This window comes from Sinohyriopsis cumingii, chromosome 1 (assembly GCF_028554795.1).
Source record: "Sinohyriopsis cumingii isolate HCF-2022 chromosome 1, ASM2855479v2, whole genome shotgun sequence".
Lineage (NCBI taxonomy): Eukaryota > Metazoa > Mollusca > Bivalvia > Unionida > Unionidae > Sinohyriopsis > Sinohyriopsis cumingii.
This window is the reverse complement of record NC_142961.1, coordinates 99,209,866-99,231,924: the sequence shown is the minus strand read 5'-3', so window position 1 is coordinate 99,231,924 and position 22,059 is coordinate 99,209,866. Positions and strand designations below refer to the sequence as shown.

The 22,059-nt window shown below is 34.5% G+C and overlaps 1 protein-coding gene across 1 annotated transcript in view; it reads left to right on the top strand.

Moving 5' to 3' along the window:
* The window catches only part of LOC149807432 (uncharacterized), a 97,680-nt gene that overhangs the window by 14,736 nt on the left and 60,885 nt on the right, over nucleotides 1–22,059 (top strand). The window contains exon 4 of the mRNA XM_089955237.1: nucleotides 15,649–15,727. Coding sequence (XP_089811363.1) covers nucleotides 15,649–15,727 — 79 coding nt within the window. The remainder of the gene's footprint in view (nucleotides 1–15,648; nucleotides 15,728–22,059) is intronic.

Genomic DNA, 22,059 nt, shown 5'->3' with positions numbered 1-22,059 from the left:
GCTGCTGATACTAAATAGAAAGTTATATTTATATAGGGTTTTCAAAAGAAGACTTGTGATGTGTAGTTGGTCCAAAATAAGACTTGTGTTCTTCTGTCATCCAGTATGGCCCAGATAAAGCTATTATGAAATGTTGTTCTTGCTACTCATCCTAACATAAAGTTGTATCGATGTAGGGTTCTCAAGAAAAGACTTCTTATCATCTATAGTTAGTGCAACATGAAAACTAGGTCAATATGACATCCAATATGGCCACCATGGCTGACATTTGAAATCTGTTGCCATTGAAAGGTATGTCAACATAAGTGTTTTAGAAGATTTTTTTAATGTTTTGTATGTCCCATATAAATGGACATTCAATATAAGCATGAGAATATTTTGGTAAAATTTGTTTGAAGTTTAAAGCTGTTGAGTAGCATCAGTTAGCAAACAATGTAATGTTATAATTTTATTTCATTTATATATTTTTATTGATCATATAAATTGAAGTGCTCTATGCTGTATTTTACTTGGTTTTGAAATATGAACGAAGTATATTCATGTTGAGACTTGAAGTGTGCTGCTGAGGTGCTAATGTTTGTTAGAATTACTAATAATACTGTCGTTATTCAAAAATGTCTTTTTTAAAGCTATAAATGGTTATTTGAAATTATTACATGATTATTAGTTCTCAGCATAATGACTTTAACAACTAAATTTGTCTTTTGAATTTTAAGAGCAATGCAGGCTTGGAAATATTGCAACAGACAGACATTTGTTTTGCCAAAATTCTTAACAATTAGTATGTATTCTACTCAAATTTTGATCATCTCTAATTTTGAAATTACAACAAAAATACTATGAATTATCAAGTTTTGAAAGCAATTGTCCATGAATTTGGTGGTCATAAAAGTAATTAAAAAAAAGTCTAGAGATAGAAAAATCTGAGTTGAGTAGATGAATACATACATACTGTATGGGTATACCTATAACTTTTGTGATATATTAACCTATGTTTGGTTTATAGATATGGCCTTTTCTTATTTAGTAACCACGTACAGGAATTGACTTCATGATATATGACTTGAAATATATTCATTCCATTGCAATTTGACCATTATCACAAGGATTTTATATTGCATATCCATTTGCGGACAAATTTCATTGGACTTGAAATTCATAACTCCTTGTTTGTTATTTCTTGAAGCTGTTTAAATGCTGTAATGAACATAAATATCATAAAGACATTATAATCTTTACTCAGTCTAATTGCATGAAGCAGAGTCTGATTGCTAAAGAAATATAAATTTCATAAAAAGTGCTCAACAAATTGAAGACTGGCATGGTTGGGACAAACATTTTGGAAAGAAATACTGCAAAATATTTTTGTATATACTTTTCTAAAGAATGTGACGACTTTTGCCTGCCATTATGATTCACTTGTTGATACATAAAAAAATGTATTCTTTTTGCTTTATTGGAAAATAAGTGCATGTTTTATGTTGAATATATCATTGTTTGTAGTTAGGGAATTACATAATGTATACTGTAGATTGGGTTTTGTTTGCAACGGATTCATCTTTGAACCATTTATGCATCAAAATAAAAACCATGCTAATTATATGCTCTTTACAGCATGCTTGCTTTTTGCATTCTTATGCACCCTTTGGCTTTCAATCACCCCCTGTTTCATGCTAACCTGCTTTGTAACATAGCTGCATGGTGAGTGGTATCTCTTCCATTTTCCATATAAGCCATTAGCCAGGAAACCTAGTACAGGACCTGGGGGTTCGGGTTAGAGGAAGACATGATTGGTTTGGTTTGTGGGTTTTAACACTATCAGCAATGAAAGCGCATACAGCATATACATGCTGGCCAGTATATTTGGTGGAGGAATAACCTGCGAAACTACCAGCAAGCTTTTTCACATACCTAAATTGGCTGAGCCGAGACCAACTCATGCAGAGGTGAAATGTGCGAATGAGCTGTAAAGGTGAGAGCATTACACTGACTCAGCTACCCATGGCTCCAGGAGAGGGGTAAATTGTGCTATACTAAAAATGAAATCAAGAATGATAGCCACAGTTATCTTACTATCACTGTGCATCTTTTGTTTATCATCATGTTTATTATACAGATATCCATTAGACCAGTCTCTATGTCACACTTTTACACCAGGTATACATGCAGGTCACAGATATTCCCAAGAATAGAGGAACCAGTCATACATATGTGTAGCAGACTTGGGTTAAATTACAATGTAATTGGTGCAATCGAGTAATTAATTACAATTACAGTGTACATGTATTTGCAACTGTAATTGAAAATCTCCAATATTATGATGTCCCTCGGTAGCATGTGTACAAGTGACATCAGCATTGTGGATGTATGTGGTCATTTGTAATTGTAGTACAATCAGATGAATGCCTGTGTGCATACATATCTTAAAATTAATTGAATAACCAAACTCTGATTTTTGGTTCCTCAGTTTTATTGCAAAAAGAATTTCATCAAACTCAACAATAATAGATGTAAATATGTAATTATACAATATGTTTAAGAATTAAAAATAATTTAAACTATCATCTTATTTGTTTCTACTGGCACAAGGTTGAATATCACAGTAAAACAGACAAAATAAAATTTAGGTTGACAACTAAAATCTCAATTACACCAGTTGAAAAAATAAATAATGAAAATTTCAAATCACTAAACATTCAAATGGACATGTAATCTTTGCTATATGAAAATTAAAGCTGTATGCTTATAATGAAGAACAACATAATTTTTACAGTAACTTAAAGAATATTCATTAAACAATAATCATCTCACATGGAACATAATTTCTTTGTGGAGAAATATAAAAACAAAGCCTTCTACAAAACTTAAGAAATTTTTGGAAAAATGAATAAAAAACTAGGGATGACCCAGAAGTGAACCCTAGTGAGGTCACTGCCTGAGGTCACACACTGCATTAGACCAAGAAGTAACAGCAGGAAAACAATTGCCAACTGTAGGCTCAAAACAACAGTAAGAAAATATATAACAGATACAGGTATTTATCATATTACAGTTGGTTGCATTCACTACCAACGAATTTCATTGCTGATCACTCTAAAACAGGCATATCACATATCGATGCCCACCCCCACCCCCATGTAACACTGCTGTAAACTAGCTAAATCCTCACATTACCTTATTCTTAATGTGAAGTGTCCTCACAAACATAAACAAGTTACAATACAATATTTATGCCCTTGTTGAAAAATAAACATTTTAAACAAATATAATTGATTCTGGTCTATACAATAATCATAACAACACAAACAGAAAAATTATGAGTGTGCAAGAAATAAATCAGTATCTGCAAAATATCAACAATAAGAGAAAGTTATCCATGATATTGACTGTGTCCTGAGAACTCAAATCATGCATAAATATAACTAGCCATGTAAAAGTATGCTGATCACTTTATATAACAAATGTAATTCTTTACTGCTATATCCATAAACCACAAGAACACTAATACAGACTGTCAATATGCTAATACAGCAGTTAAATGAAACATTCAGTATAACCCATCGACATATCAGATGAAATAATTATAAGTGTGACAACTGTAACCATATGACAAGAAACTGAGCATATAACTCCTAACATAAACTGAACCTGTGTGTACAATATGAACCCTATTAACTTTTCCATTGATCCTGTGTGTACAGTATGAACCCTATTTACTATTCCATTGATCAATTAAATTTGAACTTGACATTGAATATCATTATCCAAAATGCATAGAGAATTTAAATTTCAAGTTTATGGAAAATAACTTTTGCACATTAATTAAGACATTTCAAATAATTTTTTTAATCATTGACATAGGATATATTACATGGGAATACTTAATTCAGTTACATTGCAAAGACCCTAAATAAATATTCCATAAAGTTTGTTTAAATGTAAATTTCAGTATCACTCTATGTCAAAATCGTTAGGGTAGTGATTTTCAACACAGGCCAGAATTAAATTAATTTTAGCATATGACCCAGTCAGATATGATACAACAACCAAAAAAAAAATCACTGTCTCACTCTTTGTATATGTAATATTGTGATTTTAATTTAATGTGTATGATGTTTGCCCTTCATCTATCCTTCTTTGAATCTCTCTCATCTACTATATCTCCTCTGCTCCTGTCTTCTTCGCTTTTTGATCCATTCTCCACCAGGTTCTTCCATTCTATCAATCCATCAGTCTCACATAATTTTTCCTTTAACAACTCTTCCATGGTTGCCTTCATTTCATTAAACATTTTCGTTCGCTTCCTTAGAGTTTCTGCCACTTTTCACGATGACTTGGCTGAATCTTGTAGCCCATCTCTTAATGCATCTAAGGCCACATGCATGGCCCAGATAAGGCCAGTGATGACATTTCCCACCTTCTCCATCATTTGATTTGAACATGATGCTATTGCTGTCCCTGAGCTGGAACTGGACCATGATTAACTCTAATACTGCAAGGCCAGCAACTCCTTACCTGTACCACAGAAGTTTCATTCAGACTTTGTTCAGTGACCGACTTGCATAAGCGATGACACTTTCTTGGCCATTCTAAATCTGGGACAGGATTGCACATTCCAGCATCACATGCATCTGTGTCAAGGATAAAAGTTCCTTCATCTCCTGGAAAAGCCAAGAGTTCCAGACCTGATAAAACCCTTTTCAATTGATTGAAAGTTATTTGGCACTGTTTTGTCCATTCCAGTCAGCTGTCATTCTTGGATAAGGCAAACAGTGGCTTGCCTATCTTTGAAAAATCTCCAATAAAGCGTCTGTAGTAGGAGCGGGTACCCAAGAACAGATGGAGTTGCAGTCACATTTTCTGGATCCTTCCATTGGAGTATTTTTGCATCAGCTATATGTCTCGGCTTCAAATTGGACATCATGCATTGCAATACAGCTCGAGTCTTTGCATGTGTTCGCAGAAAGTAGTTCCATACACTATGATGTCATCTAAATAGATGATACAGGAAAAAATACTGCAATCCTTTCAATGCAAGCTCTACCACTCATTGAAAGGTTGCAGGACTGTTAATCAAACCCAGAGACATAACTGTAAGTTCAAATAAACCATGCTTAATCACAAATGCAGTCTTAGAGATATCTTTGTCCCTAAACTGGCACTTGAAAGTATCCTGATCTAAGATCTAACATGCCAAAAAATCTTGCACCGTAACTGCATCAAGGCATTCATTCACTCTTGGTATAGAAAAATCATCCACTTTTGTCAATTCAGTTTCCTGTAATCTGCCCATGGATGGACAGTACCATTTTTCTTTCTGACCAACACTATTTTAGATGCCCATGGAGAGCAGGATTCTCTAATTGCACCTTTGGCGTTCAATTTATCTATAACTTCTTTCTCTTCATTAGCAAATGCCAGTGGTACTCTTATGAAGGGCAGTGCTTTATGGGTTTTGTGTTCCCTACAGTGTTGATCATGTGTTCTGCAAGAATAGTAAGTCCTAAGTCATTCTCATCTTGAGAGAAAACAACTTGGAAATCAGAGAGTAGTTTTGCTAATTCTTTCTGTTGCAGAAACTTCTTCCCATCTGATGATTCTCTAAAAATGGCTTTCAAATATTCAGGTAAATCTTTTTCTCAGATTTTCTTCTGTGTACTTCTTTGAGCTTGTTTTGCAATCCTGGTTAGAGTTTTCCCTTCTTTACAAGTATATTTTATATAATCTGGAAGCCTGCCTGGGGTCACAACCCCAACCTTTATGGTAGTTGTAGCATTTAGATTAACAAGGCTAGAAGCCATCACAAAGGGATAACTTTTTTCATAATGCAGTGTTGGTTCAATAAAAACATCACATTCACCTTTCTGATCATCAGTTATATGGCGATCAACAAACGTATTTACAGTCTGTCCACTCAAACCAGGCATGATGCAATTATCATCTTAAACACTTTTGATTTGATTGTTAACAATCTGTTGACACTTTATCTCTTTGCCATCAATAAATATTTTATTCTCACTCAGAATAATGTCTGCCAGCTTCTGATGAGATCCTTTTAATGCATCAATACCAAGGGAAACTTCAACTTCGATTTTAGCAACAATTGCTACTTTATCCATCTTGACAGTGTCTAGTTCTAAGGTGACTTTACAATTCCCATAATCCAAAAGTGTTTTTCCTGTTTCATGTACTAGACAATCTTTTCTCCTTAATTCTGGTCTTTCAGACTCCTCTATTTTCTTGTATACATGTTCAGCTAGAACAGTTTTCTTGGCACCAAGTCTACTACAAATGTAACTGGGATTCCCTGTACAAAACCCTTGATATATATGCCATTTGACACTGGTATACCTCTACAAACAGGTATATTGACAGGTATATTAATGTTTGTTCATTGGACAATTGCTTAATTTGATCACCACTGAGGCCATTTTCGTTTACAACATGGACTGTCTCTTGACCAACGAAGCCATCCTTAATTTTTTTTTTGGGGGGGGGGGGGCACCACACAGATGCCCCCCCCCCACCTAGCCAAAAAAAGTGTTTCATGTTTCACTGAGTCCCCTAGATATGTTACTTTGTTTTTTAATTTAAACAGAATTTCGATCAAAAATTTTAAACGAATTTTTGACTGGGTATTTATTACCTATTGTATTCTATAGGATTGTTCTTCCGAGTCGGTTTCGAACACCTGACTCGAAGTCCCTCTCCTAGTATCTTTGTTACCTTGGCTAAAGGTCGCCTACGTCCCGTGTTTGCTATGTGTGATTGTGCTATATGTTTGTTCGTGCTATAGTTGTGTTCGTGTTGGGACAGCCGTCTGTTTCAAATTCTTCCCCAGTTGTCATGCAATCCTTTTAACGTGGATCTTCTAGATTTTGTACATATTTATATTTCGAAGTTTTTAGAATAAGAATTTTGAATTTTGGGCGTAGTAACAGTGTAATAATATTTTTAGGGGGAAAAAAAACTGTTTTAGGGTGTGCTACGTGTGCGTCGTTCTTCGCAAATCTATGTTCTGCTGAGGTCAGCTGTGTTCAAGAGAGCTCCATATTTACTTTATTTTTTTACTTCACTCTCTCGAACTTGGCTACCTTTATTTATTTATTATGTTTCCGAAAAGGGTTGGCAACATTTTTATTTCCTATACAGTTGAGTGACAGTATAGGTGTTAGTATAGATTGGTTTCTATTGTGTTGTATGTCTACTTTTCCGGACCATGTTGCATGTCTGTTCCTTCCTTCCTAGTTCCATGTGAGTGTAGGTCTCTGTCCGTGTTTCGTTCCTATAATTCTCAAAGATAAAAGAAAGGTGTTAGTATTCAATATACATTTGCTTAAATATAAATGGAGATGTATACTATTATTTATCAGGAGTAGGCAGGAGTAATGTCCCATTGGGGTAACTACCATTGGTATCCTTAATAGCTACCGGGCAAGGCCTTCCATTGATTAAAGTTGAAGTGTGAGTTGCCAAAGTAGATGGAGAAAATCCCATAATGTACATACATTTCTTTTTGTTAAGTATTCTGATGTAAAGTAAATGTAGCTGGGTAAATTAGCTGGCTCCTGACTGATAAGGAACGGCCTGACAGATGTCTCACATTATGAGAGTTTATCATCTAGGGATAAATTAGTTGGCTCCTGGCTGATAAGGAAAGCCCTGACAGATGTCTCACATTATGAGAGTTTATCATCTGGGTAAATTAGCTGGCTCCTGGCTGATAAGGAAAGCCCTGACAGATGTCTTACATTATGAGAGTATATCATCTAGGGGTAAATTAGTTGGCTCCTGGCTGATAAGGAAAGCCCTGACAGATGTCTCACATTATGAGAGTTTATCATCTGGGTAAATTAGCTGGCCCCTGGCTGATAAGGAAAGCCCTGACAGATGTCTTACATTATGAGAGTATATCATCTAGGGGTAAATTAGTTGGCTCCTGGCTGATAAGGAAAGCCCTGACAGACGTCTTACATTATGAGAGTTTATCAACTAGGGACAAACTCAAGTTCTATCTGTGGTCATTATTTTCAACTACAATTACCACCACACATATCTTTGACACTTAATTGAAAAGACATAAGTGGAGCACCACTGTTTAAGTTTGGCATTTTATATTACCACAACTTTCATTTCCTGTGTATATTCTGAAATAGTAGGCAAACAAGTAATGCTTAATAACAACAATAATAATACTGGTAAGGAAGTAATACTAAAACTAATAATAGGAACTACAAAGTTACAGTGATACTGATAAGGAACTAACACTTTAAAACAATAACAAGATCAACAACAACAGCGATTGTGATAAGGATCTATCACCTAATAACATGCAGAACAATAAGAACAACAGCTATACTGACAAAGAACACTGAAAACCAATAACAACATGAAGAACAATAACAAGAATGATGGGAACAAGAACAGCAATACTGATAAGGAACTAACACTTAATGACGGGGCCCCGAGTGGTTTAAAGTGCTCACTGTTATGAATCACTGCCATCTCACCTGTGTCTGTGTGAGTTCAAGTCTCAGGTTCGGCCATTGTGGGCATGTGAGAAAGCTTGCCAGTAGCTTCTTGTGGGTTGGTGGTTCTTTCTTGAGTTTTCCCAGGCTCTTCCTCCACCATTTATACTGGCCACCAATGACCACCAGTTTATAACAACAGTTCTAATGTTTAAGAGTATGAAGAGACAATATACAAAAACACATGCATACAAACAGTTCAGGTGTTTAAGAGTGTCAAGAGACAATATACAAACACACATTCATACAAACAGTTCAGGTGTTTAAGAGTGTAAGGAGACAATATACAAACACACATAATACAAACAGTTCAGGTGTTTAAAAGTGTATGCATAGACAATACAAAAACACATGCATACAAACATTTTGGGTGTTTAGGAGTAAAGAGACAATATACAAACACACATGCATAGAAACAGTTCAGGTGTTTAAGAGTGTAAAGAGACAATATACAAAAAAAATGCATACAAACAGTTTAGGTGTTTAAGAGTGTAAGGAGAAAATATACAAAAACGCATACAAACAGTTCAGGTGTTTAAGAGTATGAAGTGAGTGTGTGTGTGTGTGTGATTTAGATTTTTGATGTAGCTTTAACAATTTTTCAGTCATATATGATGTCTGCAGTGTGGCAGTTTATTGAGATGTCTTGCACTGGGGCATCATGTCGGATACATGTTGCATCATATCCAACCCAGTCATATTGTCCTGAAACCAGGCAGTTCAGTCCTAACACCAATTTCTTAATGCTGAGCACCAAGGTAGGCAGTTGCTAGTACCATTTTTATGTCCTTTTATGAGTCGGCTAGGGTTCGAACCTGAGCAACTTCCTGCATCTGAAGTGTACGCTCTAGCCACTTAGACCACTGGAGTGGTCAATATGAAGTGACAATATATATACAAGCAGTTCAGATGCTTAAGAGTTTGATGTGAGAATATACAAAACACACATGCATAAAAACAAAGTATTTAAGAGTAGAAAGAGAGAAATGCTCTATGGAAGGAGTGCTAGACTTGACAAGAGGAATATGTACAATTTTAGATTACCTGGCCAAACGTTGTGTGATAATATAATATGATCCTGCATCTGTATTGTAGTGTGTAGCGGTTTGCTACTGATGGTGGTGTTGTGAGGTTGTACCTTCTTACAAGGTGCCCACTTTATTTGGCCATTGTTATCTAGAGGGTGATCGCCCTCGGTATTGTTGCCTGGATCAAGTAAATTTTAAAATAAAATGTGAAATTATAGATCGAATAAATAAGTCTAGCAGATATATAGAACATAATGACATGAGGATCAGTACATGAAAAAACAATTTAATCAATTACACATACAACTGTGATAATACATTACATTCGGAAGATACACTTCATTTAAATAAATCTTTCACCAAATTTCAAACACAAACATATTTATAAAAATAACTGATCTGTTTTAAATTATAGAATTAGTTCATCATATAATCGAGTGATCGATCAAAGTCATTGCCTTGTACAACTTCAAAACCTGCTTATTCCAGTCCACTCCAACTTCACTCTGGTGGTTCCTCTAGGTCCTTTCGCTTTTTCCCTTTTTCCAACCTCCCTACTGTCTCGCCTCTTTTCGGCCCTCAAACTTTGTATGGGTAGGTGGATGTGTAAGTACTATTTAGATATGTAGATACTTGGATAAGTAGGTATGTGGATACTTCAGTGGATACGTCCATGGAGCTATTTCCCCATTCACATAAACAGAGAAGCAACCTAAATCTTATGTTAGTTGTCCTACTGGGAATAGATCATTTCTCCCCTATTGTTATGTCAGATATCGTTCTATCGGAATTCAAACAGACCAAAGGCTATCTGGTCAAGCTAAACATGGCAGACCATAAACAAATCTAGTTCCACAAGATTGATGTACTTCCTAATGGCTGTTTCATCACTGATTCCCATTAACATTACATGAGACATAACAGTTCTGTTCTCATCTAAATTACACGAATGAATGAAATTCATTATATGGCTTAACTACATTATTTTCAGCAAATACACACATTCAAATCTTTATCATACGTGGAATCATCTAAGATCGGTGAATTCAAATAGATTATCGTAACTCATATCACCTAAAGTAATGCATGAAAGTCTTAGATTCCTATAGCAATCAAGACGACAAATTCAAACAATTCGTCAAACTCGTTTAAAGAAGATCATTGTGCGAATTCAGATAGATTAACTCAAATACAGTTACACACATTTCAAAAGAATTGATCTATGGATTTAAACAAATAAATTCATGCAAATATAACAATTAAATTCAAACAAATCATTATATTGGTATCAATGAACTATATGAAATTGACGCAGATACATTGTGCTTTCAAGCTTTGTTCGCTTCTACTGCCAAAATTGTGTTTCTTGACTTTCCAGACATCCTGTCCCTTTGACCAATGTTTTATGAGAGAATTTCTTCCAAATTTACTATTGGAGTCCCTTATGTTTTCACTCTTGCAGGAAAATTGCAGACTGACTAGATTTTTTCAATGAGGGCAATATAACCCCAAGAATTTAAATGTGGGAACCATGCCCCTTATTTAGCATAACCATTCAGGATTAAATATATTTACCACCTTTTATAACTAGGCACCAAAATTGCGGTCAGCATGACTTATAGTATTCCAAAGAACAGATCTGGAAAATTTCAAATCTGACAGTTCATATATAAAATCAAAGGTAACCTTCCCTTTTCTAGTCATCTAACGGTTAAGTAAACAAAGGCTTAATTAAGAATCACTTCCTCTTCCAACACAGACATTAGAAATCATTGCAGTATAGCGATTTAACAAGCACCTGTCCCCATAAATCTAATTATTCTCTGGCCCAAATTAATGTGCTCTTCATAGATCGACAGAAATTTGCATACTTACGTAGTGTATTGATGATCATGTGTGCATCATTTTCTTTTATATTTTATTCCAAAGTGCTCATGAATTTTGATCAGACTTTATATAAATATTTCTTAGGAGGTTGTTCTGTTAGTTTTCCTGGCAACTAGGTAGAATGCTACCTAGCTGATTTGAGTTAAAGTTATGAATATTTGTACATAAAAATTTTTAAGATGAAATTTCCTTTTCAGATTTTTAGCTCTGTAACCTCCTTAGGCCCCCCCCCCCTCCAAGAAATGGGTGTGTTTCCTATTGCACTGATTTTAAAATTTTTGTAGTCAGGTAGGGTATTTTTTATACCCCAGGGAGAAAAGATGCTAGGGTTGGCAGTAAAATGACGTATCATGTAGTCATCTTAGTAATCTTGCTTGAATTTTTAGTGGCTGTTTTTTGTCAGAGAATTTTCTATACTGTACTAGTTTCTATTTTGATATTTAAATGCTAAGATTCTACCTCATGATTTAGTTTCTTCAAAATCTTTTATCTGTATCTAATTGTGTCTATTTTCATTTTGTTATATTTTCCTTATTTTAGGATCCAAAATTATATTTTATTAGTCTTTTTAATATTTGTTTATGTTACAGTGGGTTTGGGATTTTAATTATTTTATTAGTTTTGTAAAATTGATGGAAGTTTTTGAGTTTTATCCCAAATCAATCTTTACATAAGGCTGTCCATGCATAATTCATTTTTTTCACAGATTCCTTAACCTATTAATTTATATGGACTGATCACATGTTCATTTGTAATATAAGGTTCGTTTAGACAATTGGATTCCTCTCTCCCATATAAAAACCGCTCTGGTGTCTTAATGCCTGGTGGTTAATGTCCACATCAGATGCAGGAGGTCGCAGATTCAAAACCTTGATGAGTCATGCCAGCAACTTTTAAAAATGGTACTAACAGCTGCCTTGCCTAGGTGCTCAGTATTAAGAGGTTACTGTTGGGACTGGTTGGCCTGGTCTCATGATCATGTGACTGGGTGGAACATCATGCTACATATCTGCATGATGCTACAGTGCTAGACATCTTTATAAACTGACACACTGCAGACATCATAGTGATATGACTGAAAAATTTTTAAAGCTGCATTAAAAATCCATTTCAAGCACACTCTCCCATACACATTTTTATTGTTTTTTTCCTTCCTATGTCAAATGATTTTTAATTATCAAAATTTATGAGATATATACCATGCTGAGCGATATGAATATGATTTTGATATTTGTATCCCAAGAAGTTTATAAGTATATTCTTTTCCAAGTGTCTCTGGTTTTGAATTAGTATATTTTGATAATTACAAATATATTCATATGTGGTTGTAACCATATTGTTACTCTTAATGCTTTTACCTGTTGCTTTTTTATGTTCTGGTGGGAGTCCATTGTGATTCCCTATTCATTTTTCTGTTAATAATATTTCTGCCTTAGATTGGAACCATTATATGCAATTCATTTTTTTTTTAAATTTAACAATGTAACTATTTTTATGTAATTCATAAATTCTAATTATGATGGTGTACCTTGTATAAAATTGGTAAAGTCATACGTTGGAGCCTTTTTTTTTTTCTTCTTGTGCCATTAATGGGGATTTTAATTGCACTTTTCATTATTTCTTATTCTAAGGCTTAGAGTATCTGTGACTGTCACGTATATTAACATGGACAGCACACATCTATGCTATTTATTTCATTTCTAATGAAATTTTGGATTTTGTTCTAAACCTTTACTCTACTGACCCAATCTTATCAAGTCCAAAATTTAAGACTACAGCCCCTTTACCTAAATACACAGTGTGTGCAGACGTTTACATGTGACTTGTACCATAGCCATGTACATTGCGGAAGTGTTAGAAACATATTGTCACATACTGCTTTTATGTAGAAATCACGTGCAAGTATTATGGTAAACAAAGCATGGATTGGCGGGCATTACAATCATTCAGCCAATCTGAAACGACCTTGTTGCCTTGTTGTGTGACTGGAACCTAGCACGTTGACTTGCAAACTGTGATTGAAATCATCAAAAGTCACACAATTATCGGAGATATCATCATTGATGACAACTTTACTCGAATACTTGGATGTAACCTTTGACTGCTTGAGGAGCTAATTATATTTGACACTCTTGCATTGTTGTACAAGATATGCAAAAGGTAACGATCATTTCGTTTTACCAGGAGTCATCTCAAAATGTTCACGCACTTCTCCAATAACAACGCGTGCGACTAGAATCAGCTGATCGAGAAACTACGCAAGGTTGTGGCATAGCAGTATATGCTGTGCATTAACAGTAAAATGGAGATCATATATTTTAATATTTAAGATGGCGACTGCCTACTCTGTACATATTATAACCTGGGTTTTTAAGAGAATAATTTCCTCGTGAACATATTTAATTTTAAGTTGATCATGTGATAAAAATATCTGTGCTGTTGTCTTCCCTCACCCCGATTCAGTAGTTTCTGAAATCACTTGTACATGGCGTTCTTATTTCTGAGGCAAACAAATGTTTCCAGTATGCCGACCGTCCATGTTTCTTATTGCCGCCCTAGTACCCCCTCCCCGTTGGTATAAAATAAAGTACCCCCCAGTCACATTGTTTTATTTATTTTTTGTAAAAGACACGAAGTTGCCTGCCCTAATTTTAAAATCATTGCAATAGGAACGTGTTTTTTCTTCCTTGGGGAACACAAGTGCTGTTTAGAGATATGCCCCTTTAGTGTCACTACAATAAAATGTTATATTCATATGGCCATTATGGGGACAGTTGTTGGCACTTCTAGTCGGGCTGTTGTCCAGACGTCAAGATCAGTGAACAATTATTGCATTTTTTTCATTATATCACAAATTGAACGAAGCGTTTTGAGCTGTTTTGAAAATTTAACTATTCTTGATTACGACTGGCCTAAGTTGGAAATTAGCAGATGCAATTAGGATAAATTAGCAGTGTTGGAACTACTGAGGGGTGCAGACCGGTGTCTTCCCTTGTGTTATATTATTCCAGGTTAGAACCCCCATCCCTTGATTTTCTTTGTAACGAGCCCCTGTGAGCAGAGATGCCGCCAGGGCAAGTGATCATTTGTACGCATTTGCACCTTTCAAGACCAGTGATGTCTGATAACTCCTCCAAAGTGGTTTAAAGTCGTGCGTATGAAAATGTATTCTGCACATCCTATGCTTTCAGCTGTTCACTGTTAAACTGCTTGTCTTGACATAGTAGGCATGCCTGTAGTAATAGGACACACCAGTCTAAAAATGGGTGAACAAATAATAGAGTATTTATGGCTTGGGTGGTCCATAATTGGTTAATAATGAAAATTAAAATTTTAGTAAAAATATCTTTTGAGAGCTTATCCTAAATATAATTTAAAAATAAAAATAGACAAAATTCTATTGATGCAATTTTAGTATTTTTACAGGCTTGACTTAGGAGTACTCAATAATGAAAGTAGCACCTGATTTCATTTGGTGCAGAATCAATAATATGTGTTTCATGCACATGCAGATAAACGAAATGCCGCGGCTCATATGGTGTTCTCCACACATAAGCTTGCACCAAGGTTTATATGTAACTGTATATGACCCATTTCAGAGAAAGCAGATCAGTTTCTTTATTTTGAAACTTTGCCAATTTATTGCATTGATAACCAAATTAGTCAGCAGACCAGTCTGTACTTTTAAAGAGATGGTTCCAGATATCAAGCAAAAGGTTGTCACTCTACAGTTTATTATTTTGAATTAGAGTAGGTTTCTAAAGAAAAAGAATTTCCCATTATATGTAGATAACATGCATTGAACATTATATATATATATATATATATATATATATATATATATATATATATATATATATATATATATATTATGGTACTGCTTAATTGCAATGTAAATTTTCATATGCAAATGTGTATAATTTAACACAGTCTTGAAATGTACTGCTGTAACTTCCATGGAAAGAATTTGTCAATTATAGTGGATTAATATTAATTGTGTTTCCTAATGCTTGTGCCACAAATCAGTTATTTGTGCAAAACTAAAATTGTTGATGTTGACTCCAGGACCATGTCAGAAATAATTGTTCAAATTTACATGAGAAGCTTTGCCATAGTTTATTAATGATTTATTGTGTTTGTCATTTAGGTAGATAAAGGGCATTCAAGTGTACGGACAGAAATAATTATTTTTGTTTGTCATCTAGGTAGATAAAGGGCAGTCACACAGAGAGACAATAATGCCTTCAGATGTACCGTTCCATGAGGATACTGAAGACAGACAGAGTAAGTGTAATTACACGATATTGTTACATCTTTAGGACTCCATTAATTTAGGTTTTCCACCATTATTGTCTAACAAATTGAAATTTGGAATGGTTTCCCCATATTAGGTACATTTATGTGACATATTGGTGTACAAAACCCCCAGTTTGTTGCATATGGCCAATATATGAAAAGTAAAGTGTTATTCAGTAGTTTGTAAAACATTTAGACATTCATTATTTCAGTATTGCATGTTTGGTATTCTGGTTTATATTGGAAAGTACACACTGTAATTTTATTATGTATTTGATGACAAGACATGTCACTGGGAGAAAAATGATGTCATCACAGTGTTGATAAAACTTACATTGACCCAATGGTAAAATCACTATTGGAACTGCACATACTTTCATGTGACATTTAGGAAGAAGTATTTGCCCTTGTTTTTTTTCATTCAGGTCCTGTATTTTCATATTTAGGCCCATTTGAATATTTTTCTTTCTCTGTCTCCATCTTTCTCTCTATCGGAAAGAATGAATCTTTAAATGTGTCAGTACTGTTGGTCTAATATACATTTATGTAATCAATGACAGGGCACTGACATGAATACATAAAAAGAATCCTAAAGAATAAAAAGCAAGCTAAAAGTTTTAACTTTTTTTAATATTTAGTTTTTCCACATGAATCAGGCAGATTGTCATTATTGAGCTGACATGACCTGTTGCTGTTCAGTATTCTGCCAGTATTGAGCCAATATGACCTATTGCTTTTCAGTATTCTGTCAGTATTGAGCTGACATGACCTGTTGCTATTCACTATTCTGTTAGTATTGAGCTGACATGACCTGTTGCTATTCAGTATTCTGTCAGTATTGAGCTGACATGACCTGTTGCTATTCACTATTCAGTCAGTATTGAGCTGACATGACCTGTTGCTATTCAGTATTCTGTCAGTAATGAGCTGATATGACCTGTTGCTATTCAGTATTCTGTCAGTAATGAGCTGACATGACCTGTTGCTATTCAGTATTCTGTCAATATTGAGCTGACATGACCTGTTGCTATTCAGTATTATCAGATATATAGAATCATTAACCTATTACACTGGATGACATCTGGAACACATTTTTCTGAAATTTGGCTTTGATTAGTTTAGATTGCAATCTGAAATCAGGCATTGATTAGATTGCAATCTGAACTCAGGCATTGATCAGCTGATCAGTGTAGATTGCTATCTCAAATCAGGTCTTGATCAGTGTAGATTACAATCTGAAATCAGGCCTTGATCAGCTGATCAGTGTAGATTGCTATCTGAAATCAGGCCTTGATCAGTGTAGATTGCTATCTGAAATCAGGCCTTGATCAGTGTAGATTGCAATCTGAAATCATGCCTTGATTAGTGTAGATTGCATTCTGAAATCAGTTTTTAATTAGCGTAGATTGCAATCTGAAATCAGGCCTTGATTAGTGTAGATTGCAATCTGAAATCAGGCTTTGATAAGCTGATCAGTGTAGATTGCTATCTGAGATCAGGCCTTGATCAGTGTAGATTGTTATCTGAAATCAGACCTTTATTAATGTAGATTGCAATCTGAAATCAGGCCTTGATCAGCTGATCAGTGTATATTGCTATCTGAAATCAGGCCTTGATCAGTGTAGATTGCAATCTGAAATCAGGCCTTCATTAGTGTAGATTGTGATCTGAAATCAGGCCTTGATAAGTTGATCAGTGTAGATTGCTATCTGAAATCAGGCCTTGATCAGTGTAGATTGTTATCTGAAATCAGGCTTTGATCAGTATAGATTGCTATCTGAAATCAGACCTTGATCAGTGTAGATTGCTATCTGAAATCAGGCCTTGATTAGTGTAGATTGCTATCTGAAATCAGGCCTTGATCAGTGTATATTGCAATCTGAAATCAGGCCTTGATTAGTGTTTGGGCTTACATGTATCACTGGAGTTAACATTTCGAAGACTGACACTTACAAGGTTATGGCTGTTAAAATAAAATTGCACAAATTTGGTTGCTTTGAAAGTTATATATGTGTGTGTGTGTGTATGTGTGTTTCTGAAAAACAAAAATACCTACTCTAATTTTAAAACTGGTGCAAGAGGAAACATTGTTTTTGGCCTTATATACCTTCTCACATTTATAGAAATTAAATCGGTCAATTCTTGTAACAACTATTTTGTATTACAATTATATAATGAATTTCAACTGTGCAGCTTCTAACACATTTGTCAGTTTATACCAATACCAGGATTAAATAATTAGTGCCAAAAGCCGGTGCTAACCAGTGACTATCATTGTATCACGTGGGCTCCTATACTTGTTTACAATTGAATTACCAGTCATACATGTAATATTGTATATGTTTTCCATGCTAGAATTGTCCAGGGTTTTCCAGCCTACCCTGGACATAGCCTGGAATAATGGTCCAAATACTCCAGCATTTTCCATGCTAGAATTGTCCAGCATTTTCCATGCTAGAATTATCCAGGGTTTTCCAGCCTACCCTGGACAGAGGCTGGAATATTAATCCAAATACTCCGGCATTTTCCATGCTAGAATTTTCCAGCGTTTTTCATGGAATATGATAATAATAATAATAATGATAATAATAATAATAATAATAATAATAATAAAGACTTTATTTAGAGAAGGTAACTCAGTTAGCTACAGAACTAATCTACCATGAGGCCTTCTATCTGTTATGTACAATATATACAGTATATACAACATGAAGTAATTTTAAAATTCAAAGTATCAAGCCTGGGACACATTCACAGGTATCAGTGAAAACATAAACATATATAAAACATAAAATATAATCCTGCACTGAAAACTTCAGCTATGAAAATGACATTGATTGTGAAAAGATGAAATCCTAGGAGCCTGCCTTATATGTCACTGTGAATGTTGTTCCATTCCAGTTGGCCAGAATATTTAAAACTTTTTTTAAACAATTCCTTCTTTGGCCTCGGTATAATGTAATTTTTTCTTCTTATAGACCTTAAATTTGGAGTGCCATCTGAGCATCTCTTTGGTGAAAGATATTGCTTAGATAGACAGGAATGCCTTTTCTGGATGCTTTATACATCAATTTGGCCTTTCTAAGAAATATTCTTTCATGTATTGTTAAAACCTTTATATTATTCATTGCATCCTGAAAATTGTCTATACTTTGATCTAGAATTAAATGGCAAGCCCTCTTTTGGAGTCTTAAAAGTGTTGTTATGTTTGAATTAGAGGTATTACCCCAAATTACATTACAGTAGTCCAGATATGGCTGAGTATAACTTTTATAAAAGATGACCCTATGCTGAAGAGGAATGTTTGTTTTGATTTTCCTCAGTAGCCAAAGATAAGAGTTAACCTTTTTTGAAATATGTTTAATGTGAATAGACCAAGTAAGATTGTTATCCATGAATACACCAATAATTCTATCTTGAGAGGTCATATTGAGGCTGACATTGACAAATAGAACCTGGAGTTTGTCGCTATCTAGCCTTGCTCGTTTTTGTTGTGTTGTAACTAGTAGGGCTTTCATTTTTTTCTGTATTTATGATCATACTGTTTTCCTTGCACCATACTTGAAGTCTGTTGAGAGCATCTTGTAAGTTATTTTCAAGTACTGTTTTGGTTTTACCAATCTCAGACAGTATAGTATTATCTGCATAAAGGTTAGTGGAAGAAATTGAAGTTCCAATCATAAGAGGTAAAATCGTTGATAAATAGTATGAATAACAGTTTCCCAAGGATAGAGCCTTGTGGTACTCCACAATTAATATTTTTACATTTAGAAAGTTGACCATTTAAAGATACTTTTTGCACTGTATCGGTTAAGTAAGAAGTAAACTAGTTTAGGGAATTTTCACTGCATTGATAGATTTTTTGTTTTTCAAGCAAAATTTCATGGTCTACGAGATCAAAAGCTTTACAAAAATCAACCATAATAGTGCCTACCATTTCTCCATGATCTAATGCTTTCAGCCATTTATCAATCAAAGATACAAGTGCAGTTTCACAGGAGTGATTCTGGTGAAAACCAGACTGATTATCATGAATAAGATCATAAGTGTTTAAACAGTTGAGAAAAGAATCATGTGCATGTTTTTCTAATAATTTGGAAAGACAAGGAAGGATAGAGATTGGTCTATAGTTATTTACATCATCTTTTGTTCATGCTTTATGCAATGGTATAACCTTGGCAGTTTTCCATGTTTGTGGAAATTTATTAGACCTAATAATTTCATTGCAAATGAAAGCTATGCCCTCAACAATTGCATGTGCAGTTACCTTTAGTAGCCTTGGTCCAATCATATCAAGTCCTGTAGCTTTACAATCATCCATTTTTAAAATATATTTCAACACAAATTTGGGACTTATTTCAGGAATTTCAAACTTTACGTTGTTTGGTAGTTTTTTAGCACAAAAAATGTTTGAGTTCCAGATGATCAGATGAAGTTCTGGGTTCTTTAAGTCTTTCAGCAATTCGAACAAAAAAATTGTTAAACATATTTGAGATGTCAGCTGGATTATCAGTGTAAATGCCCTCATGATTGAGGGATAAAATTTCAGCTTTACTCTTACATTTGCCTGCACCAGACCCTGTAAACAGTTTCCAGATAGCTTTGGGATTATTTTGGTTTTCATCAAGCACTTTTTTATAGTGCGCTTGTTTGGCTTTATGTATCATTTTATTAACTTTATTCCTCCAAACTCTATATTCAGTTTGATTTCTACTGATTTTAGTTGGTCTCTTTGCTTTACTGCATCTAACATTTCTGGTGAGATCCAGCCTGGCTGGTGGTCTTTCTTTATCCTGTGTGTTTTTAAAGGGGCATGCTTGTTCACTATACTGATGAACAGATCTGTCCAAGTATCTAAAACATCATCAATATCTTCAAAGATTTGGACTGTATTCCATGGAATCTGTTTCAGATCTTCTAGGAATTTAACAGTATCAAAGTTTTGAAAGGATCTAAGTAATGGATTTATGGGTATTATTTTTTGTTGTTTTGCCATTGACTTTACGTGTTAGAAAAATTGCAAAGTGGTCACTTATACCAATCTTTGGAACCATTACTTCCAAAACATTTTCTTTTGTATTGGTATAAATATGATCTATAAGTGTTTTAGAGGTAGATGCTACACTGGTGGGTTCATTTACTAGTTGCTCCATACCTAATGAAGCAATAAAATTCATCCAGTTCACTTTAATTTGATCATTGAAAAGGTCTCTATATCGCCTAGAATGTAAAATTCTTTATCTTCTTTTGAAATTTGATCTACTTGAAGTTCAAAATATTCACACCAATCAGTATGTGATGATGGGGGTCACACAAAACCTATTAAATAGGGCTTAGCTTTTTCTGGAGTGATCTGTAGCCAAATGGATTCTATTTCCTGTATTTCTATGGAAAATCTACAGCCGGGCTATGATGGTACTGTGCAAGAATTCATCAGTGTGTGTATGTATTAATGTGTAGTGCATTCGGTATTAAGGCCATCAAAAAAAAGGATGCTCTTGCCAAAAATGGCACACACAGAGCACAAAAACACCTTTCAGGAGATGATGCAACAAAAACAGTCAGTAACGTGTTTATTCACGGTTAAAATTTTAATAACACATTCAATATATATATTTATAGGATTAGCATCTGTTCTTACAAAATAGCAAATAGCTCACCTTTCCAACTGTATATGAAATCTTTATACTGTTACAATATGGAAATTATAAATTTGTTCAATATAATAAAATAAAAGGAGAAGAAAAAAGTAATGAATATGGGTGGAATCGAACCTATAACCTTCACACTATTAGATCGACCTTTGAACCAATTCAGCGTTAGTAAAAGCGGACCTGCCAACCCTTACAATTTTGCCGCAAGTCTTGCGGAAATGACCCTTAAAATACAGACGTACGCCATAAAAGGAAAACTATGGAAAATGATTCGTCCTGAAAAATCTGGATAATTGATTCATCCCTGTTTGATTTGGATCCATGTTTCATAATAGAGTTTGTGGAATTAGTCCGATAACCAGACTAACTTTACAGCAGTACCTCAGATGCTTTAACTTGCTCATATTTTTCATGCAATGCGACTGCATGATCAAACTGTACTAGCGGTAAATAAGATCTATGTGTACTTTACAAACTTTTCAGTTGAACTTAATGTTTACCATCACTGCACGTTTCGAATACAGAACTTAAATACGTTTTCCAGTTTTACAATAGCAGTTTATTATATTTTGTTACACCTTACTGAAAACTGGTCAAACTGTCTCGTCAGGGTTGGCAGGTCTGTAAAAGAAACAAGGGTAATGTATGCGCATCTACTCATTTTAA